The sequence below is a fragment of the Temnothorax curvispinosus genome, unplaced genomic scaffold, assembly GCF_003070985.1.
Source record: "Temnothorax curvispinosus isolate PA1 unplaced genomic scaffold, ASM307098v1 QBEX01012322.1, whole genome shotgun sequence".
NCBI lineage: Eukaryota > Metazoa > Arthropoda > Insecta > Hymenoptera > Formicidae > Temnothorax > Temnothorax curvispinosus.
In genome coordinates this window covers 1-6,106 of record NW_020222102.1, presented here as the reverse complement: position 1 = coordinate 6,106, position 6,106 = coordinate 1, and the positions used below count along the sequence as shown (strand labels likewise).

The 6,106-nt window shown below is 59.3% G+C and overlaps 2 protein-coding genes across 2 annotated transcripts; one reads left to right on the top strand and one right to left on the bottom strand.

The window, feature by feature from the left end:
* Positions 1-2,620: 2,620 nt before the first annotated feature.
* Positions 2,621-5,389, bottom strand: LOC112462370. Its single transcript, XM_025028097.1, has one exon. It carries the CDS (start codon positions 5,387-5,389, stop codon positions 2,621-2,623), a length of 2,769 nt encoding a protein of 922 aa, XP_024883865.1.
* LOC112462369 lies at positions 5,374-6,050 on the top strand. The gene is made up of 2 exons (XM_025028096.1): positions 5,374-5,533; positions 5,693-6,050. The coding sequence occupies exons 1-2, from the start codon at positions 5,388-5,390 to the stop codon at positions 5,895-5,897; spliced, it is 351 nt and encodes a 116-aa protein (XP_024883864.1). The 5' UTR covers positions 5,374-5,387; the 3' UTR covers positions 5,898-6,050.
* The last annotated feature ends 56 nt before the right edge of the window (positions 6,051-6,106 follow it).

The following is a 6,106-nucleotide window of genomic DNA, read 5'->3' as shown; positions in this document are numbered from 1 at the left end:
GCGCCGGTTTTGCGAAGATTTTCCACTGTGCGGGCGATGCGCCCGTAAATGTCTCGTTGGGAGTTAATTAATCGTTCCATCTTTCCCTTTCAGGATCACTCACGACGCGATGGAAGCTGCGCCGAGGGCTGGATCGCGGATTGAAGCCGGTTATCACGACGCGAATCCGGCTCGAAGGACCAGAGATGTGCGAAGTAGCACTTGCCGAATTTTGTCGTTTGGGAAAGGCAGGAAGAAGCACGAAAGCGAGTTAGAAAGCAATTTGCAAGAAAGGACGTGTATTTTTCACAAGTGCAGTGTACAAAGAAATGTGCGAAAATAAGAACAAAGCAGCAGTGCGCGAGCTCGAAGTTCCGCGAAAATCGGAGTTAAAGCGTGATACAGTTACACAGCAAAAACTACGTGCGATATGAGTGCGGGTCCGGCCGTGCGTGCGTTATTTATAGTCTCCGACTTTCCAGAAGATTCTGCCCGTGATCGACAACAATTCTGTCTAAGACAAAGGCGGTGGCGAATCTTCTAGAAAATCGGAGGACAAGTTGTTTGTTTTTATTCAAAGACTCCATCCGTTTGCCTCGTGCGGTTGCTAGCCGACCTTCAAGCCGCGCGATTCGCGGAGCGGGGCCCGTCAGCGCGACGCGTCACGCAGGCGAGCGCGCGCTCGTAATTGGCGCGAGCGATTCTCGGTGTGATCCCTCGCGGAAAAGGCGCCAAGTCGCCTTTTCCGAACATCCCGCCCGCCTCGTCGGTGACGGTCGACGAAACAGCGCGAACTTAGTCGATCAAAGTGTCGATCCCTCCCGGGCATCCCTGCGACACGTGCTAAAGTCAGCTGATTGCGAAAGTAAGGAAGTACAGTGTTATATCAGTTATGTCAAACGATGCACATCACACGGCGTGAGTACTACGGCTGCATTGAAAAGAAGAGAATTACATAAAAATTAATTACATGAGAGTTATTTACAAAAGAATTGACTATCTGCTGTGTAAAATGTGTACAGGTTACATGCAAGTGACAGGCTCCTGAGCCCGGGTGTCAGCCGGGGGCAGAGGCACGAGCTTCACGACAGGACGAGTAAGCTCTCCGTTGGCGGTCCGCAGGTCCACCACCCGCACTTGGCCGTCTTCTCCTGGGTGCAGGCGAGCGACTCGAGCGAGTGGCCAGCGCGAAGGTGGTGTGGTCTCGCTCTTAATTAGGCATAGCTGGCCCTCTCGCAAATTCCTGTCGGCCGTCCACCACTTCGGTCTCGGAGTGAGTTCCTGCAGATACTCTCGCGACCACCGTTGCCACAGGTGGTCCCTCATGTTCTGAAGGAGACGCCAGCGGCTTAGCCGATTGGTTTGAATGTCGACAGTTGACGGCTCGGGGATTGCGTTGAGGGGTGCCCCGATGAGGAAGTGACCGGGGGTCAGGGCATCGAGGTCCTCTGGATCGTCAGTCAGGGCCTGGAGCGGGCGAGAGTTGAGACAGGCCTCTACCTCTGCGAGGAAGGTGGTCATCTCCTCAAAGGTGCGCGTCGTCTCGCCGATGACTCGCCGCAGGTGCCGTTTCATGGACTTCACCGCTGCTTCCCATAGCCCGCCGAAGTGCGGGGCGGCGGGAGGGTTGAAGTGCCATTGGACACCTTCGTCCGCTAAATGCCCGATGACCCGATGGACGTCTCGATTCGCTGCCTGAAACAGCGCCTTGAGCTGATTGTCAGCCCCCACGAAGTTGGTCCCACAGTCGCTATAGACCGCCCGGCACAGTCCTCGTCGGGAGACAAAGCGCCTGAAGGCGGCCAAGAACGCGTCGGCCGAGTAATCACTCACTGCCTCAAGGTGGACTGCTTTAGAGCTGAAACATACAAAAACTGCCAGGAAGGCTTTGTATGCCTTGTGGCCTCGTCCCTTGGCCGTCCGAAGGAATATCGGACCGGCGAAGTCCACTCCAGTGTGGAGAAAGGGAGGCCGATTGGGAGTGACTCTGGCCCGTGGCAGACTTCCCATGATAGGTTGCGGGGAGGCCGCCCGCCATCGGATGCATGGAAGGCATCGGTGTATTGCGCCTCGCACAAGCTGACGGCCTCGAGGAATCCAAAACCGCTGGCGGACGATCGCTAGAGTGGCCTGAGTTCCTCCATGGAGAGAGCGACGGTGACTTGCGTCAATCACCAGGTAAGCCAGATGCGAGCCCGGCGGTAGAATGGCTGGGTGTCGCTGGTCATCGTCTAATGGCGCGTGCCTGATTCGTCCTCCAACCCGCAGGATTCCCTCAGCGTCAATGACCGGAGTGAGTCGGCGAAGGTGGCTCCGGCCAGATACCGCCCGTCCAGCCCGAACATCGGAGAGCTCCTGAGGGTAGGCGACCGACTGAGCCACCCGGATCCACCGCGCGAGGGCCGCGTCCAGCTCCGCTGAGGTCAGCGCCGAGATGTCCGCCCTCGTGTCAGGTAAGGAGCGGTGCATCCTCCATCGAAACATCCAGGCTGAGACACGCAACAACCGTCGGAGAGAGGAAAACCGGAGAAGTTCATCGGGTTCTTGCGCATCAGAGATCGCGAAACACCGGAGGGCCCTCTGCTCCGGGAGCTCCACATGCTCCGGGAGGCCCGGCTCCATCGGCCAGTCCGCTGAGCCTCTAGCGAGGAAGTCGGGCCCGCTCCACCATAGGGGGTGATCCAAGAGCTCCCTCGGGGACAGGCCGCGAGAGGCGCAATCCGCAGGATTCTGGCCCCCCCGGAACGTGGCGCCATTGAATGGTCGGGCTCGCCCGTTGAATCTCAGCGACTCGGTTTGCCACAAAGGTCGTCCACCTGGTGGGATGGCCGCGGATCCATCCGAGGGTGACCATGGAGTCCGTCCAGAAGAAGAAAGGTGCGGATTCCAGGCGCAGCACCACGCGCACGTGCTCGGCCACCTTGGTGAGCAGGCACGCTGCACTCAGCTCCAGCCGAGCGAGCGTGACCTGTTTCAGCGGCGCAACCTTGGTCTTCGCCGCCACAATTGACAGGTAAGGTTTTCCTGCAATCGTCACCCGGAGATATACGACGGCAGCATAGGCCCGCTCGGAGGCGTCCGAGAAGCCGTGAAGTTCGACGGTGTCCTCCGAGCTGTCGAGCCCGAACCATCGAGGGACGCGGACTTGCTCCAGCACGGGAAGCTCCTCCTCGAGGTTTGTCCAAGCCGCCGCGTCAGGGGGTGCCAGCGGGGCGTCCCAGTCAAGTCGCTGTAACCGAGCTGCCTGAATTAATAGTTTCGCTTTGATTATCACAGGTGCCAACCAACCCAGCGGGTCGAACAACCGAGCGGTCCGAGAAAGCACCGATCGCTTCGTGGGGGAGACCACGTCAGATTTTAGGACTGTGAGCGCGAAGTCATCACTCCCAGGGCTCCAGCGTAGGCCCAGCACGGAGCAGTCGTCCGAGGGGAGCGAGGCGCAGGCCGTTGGCCGCAGACGATGCTCGAGGGGAACGTCTTCCAGGAGGGCCTTGTTGTTTGCAGCCCATTTCCTGAGCGGGAAGCCGCCCGCCAAGCACAACGAAGCTACCTGTTCTTGGAGACGACGACACTTGTCGAGAGTGGAAGCCCCGGAGAGCACATCGTCCACGTATCGATCATTCTGCACCGCCTCGGCGCCCAGAGGAAACCGGCTCCGCTCATCCTCCGCCAGTCGGTCCATCGTCTTCAATGCAAGGTAGGGTGCATCCTTTTGCCCGTACGTGACGGTATTTAATGCGTGCTCCAATTGTTTCCACAGGATCATCTGCAGGTGCCTGTCCGCCGGGTGCACCTGAATTTGCCGGTTCATCTTAACGATGTCGGCAGTGAAGACGTATCGGTGCCGCCGCCAACGCGTAAGAACATCCGCGAGAGCCGGCAGCAAATTGGGCCCCGCGTGGAGGAAGTCGTTCAATGAATGCCCTGCCGCGGTGCGCGCGGATCCATTGAATACCACGCGGATCTTCACGTCGGGCCCCGAGCCTTTCAGGACGCCGTGATGCGGCAGGAAGCAGGCGTTGACGCCCCGCTCGACTGCCGACGGCGTCATATGCCCGAGAGCGAGATATTCGTCCATGAAGTCGTGGTACATCACACGGAAGGCAGGATCGCGCTCGAATCGACGCTCCATGACCTCGAGCATTCGAGACGCAGCGCGGCGCGTGGACGACAAGTCAGGCAGCTCCGACCGGACCGGCAGACGCACCTGATAACGGCCGCAAGGAAGGCGCTCGCACGTCCGCGCGAAGAAGTCTTCGCACTCCTGCTCGTCGGGGGTGAGCGGCAAGGGAGCGCGAGGCGGCTCCTCACATTCCCAGAACCGCCGAACCACCTCCGTCAGCTCATCAGTGGCAGAGCATTGGAGCGACGAAACGGCTAACGCCGCGTGACAGCCTCCGACCGCGCCCATGAGAATCCACCCGAGCTGTGTGCGTTGTGCGATTGGCTCCAAGGGCCCCCCGCGACGGAGGTCCTCTAATATGATGCTGGCGTATGCTTCCGCACCAAGGAGAAGCTCGACGGGGTCCCGAGCACGGAACTCGGGATCGGCGAGAGTGAGTCCGTCCACATGCGGCCACGACCCGCTGCCGCTCTCGGCCGCCCCGCTGTACACGGACAGCTTCGGCAGCACTAAGGACGAGACGGTGAGAGTGTATTGTCCGACACGCGACGCGAAGGTGACGGCAACTCGTCCTCGCGCGCAGCCCGTCCGGAGGCCACCCACACCGTAGATCGCGACAGACGTCGGAGTGCGCGGCAATCGCAGACGTTGAGCTAACGATTCCGAGATCAGCGACGTTTCGGAGCCCGGGTCCACCAAGGCACGCACGGGGTGGTACTCGCCGTGACAGTTCATCACCAGAACGCGCGCGGTCGCGAGTAAGACGGGGGCGCACTCCGCGGACAATCGTTTTGCAACGTGCACCGTCGGGGTCAAGCTCGTACCGGGAGCGGGCAACGCGACGGCCGAAAATGCGTCATGAAGCGACGTGTGATGCCGACCCGAACACTTATAGCAAGTCTTGGTGGACGTGCACTCACCGATCAGATGTCGACCCAGACAGTTCAAGCAGCGCTGATGCGTAGTGGCTACCTCTCGTCGCTCCTGGGCTGTCTTTCGCTTGTACTGTTCGCAGAAGGCTAAGAAATGCTCTTTCTTACAGAGTGGGCAGCTGCGGCCGGCGTCCGTCTCCTGAGCCTTGACGTGGTTGGCCCGAATTGAACGGCTCGTCTTCTCACCAGGCTTTCCCGAGGATGCCTCGCCCCTGGCTACCCGGAGCACCTCCTGCGTCATCAGCTGCTCCTGCAGGAAGTCGCGAAGCTCCTCGTAAGACGGTGGCACGACGGTTTTCCCGAGCGAGCTCTCCCATTCTCGGCGGGTTTTGGAGTCAAGGAGTTCCACGACCATGTGCACAAAGAGGTCCGTGCCATCCGTGATCGGTCGCCCTATGCCCTCAAATGCGCCGACGGTGGAGACCACTCCGTGGAAGATGCGTCGGAGATCGGCGACGGACTCACCCTTCATCTTCGGAAGTGAAGTAAATGCTGCAAGGTAAGCTCTCACCAGCAGTCTCTTATTTTCGAAGTGGTCATTGAGGATCGACCAGGCGCGCTCGAAGTTCTCCTCCGTGGACGGTAAACTTTTTATTAGTTGCTCAGCGTCCCCTTTCACGCTTGTCTTTAGATAGTGAAATTTTTCGACCTTTGACAGGGCGTCGTCAGTCACTACGATGGAGGAGAACAAATCTCGGAAGGCAGGCCAATCTTCGAATTTTCCTGAGAATTCCGGCATCTGGATTCGGGGCAATACGTTGCGAGAGGTCGCTTGCCCTGCCCTGCTCTTCGAGTCATTGAGAACCTTCGGTTCCTCGAGCTTTTCCTCGTACTCCAGAAGCTTGGTTCTCTGTTGGATGTAGGCCGTTTCGACGGTACTCAGGAAGTCCTCCGTATTGTACTTGCTCCTATCGAACTCCTCACCAAACTCTGCTTGCAGGCGGTCATGCTGCGCTTGGAATTTGGCCCACTTGCCCTCGAGGACCGACAGCGTGGAGCGAACGAGGGGAAGCGAGATTTTGGCGGCGCCGGTTTTGCGAAGATTTTCCACTGTGCGGGCGATGCGCCCGTA

Coding starts and splice junctions, on each gene's coding strand:
- LOC112462369 (XM_025028096.1), top strand. CDS start 5,388: ATGTGCACAAAGAGGTCCGTGCCATCCGTGATCGGTCGCCCTATGCCC. Junction 5,534..5,692: donor AGTGAAGTAAATGCTGCAAG/GTAAGCTCTCAC, acceptor GACCTTTGACAG/GGCGTCGTCAGTCACTACGA.
- LOC112462370 (XM_025028097.1), bottom strand. CDS start 5,389: ATGGTCGTGGAACTCCTTGACTCCAAAACCCGCCGAGAATGGGAGAGC.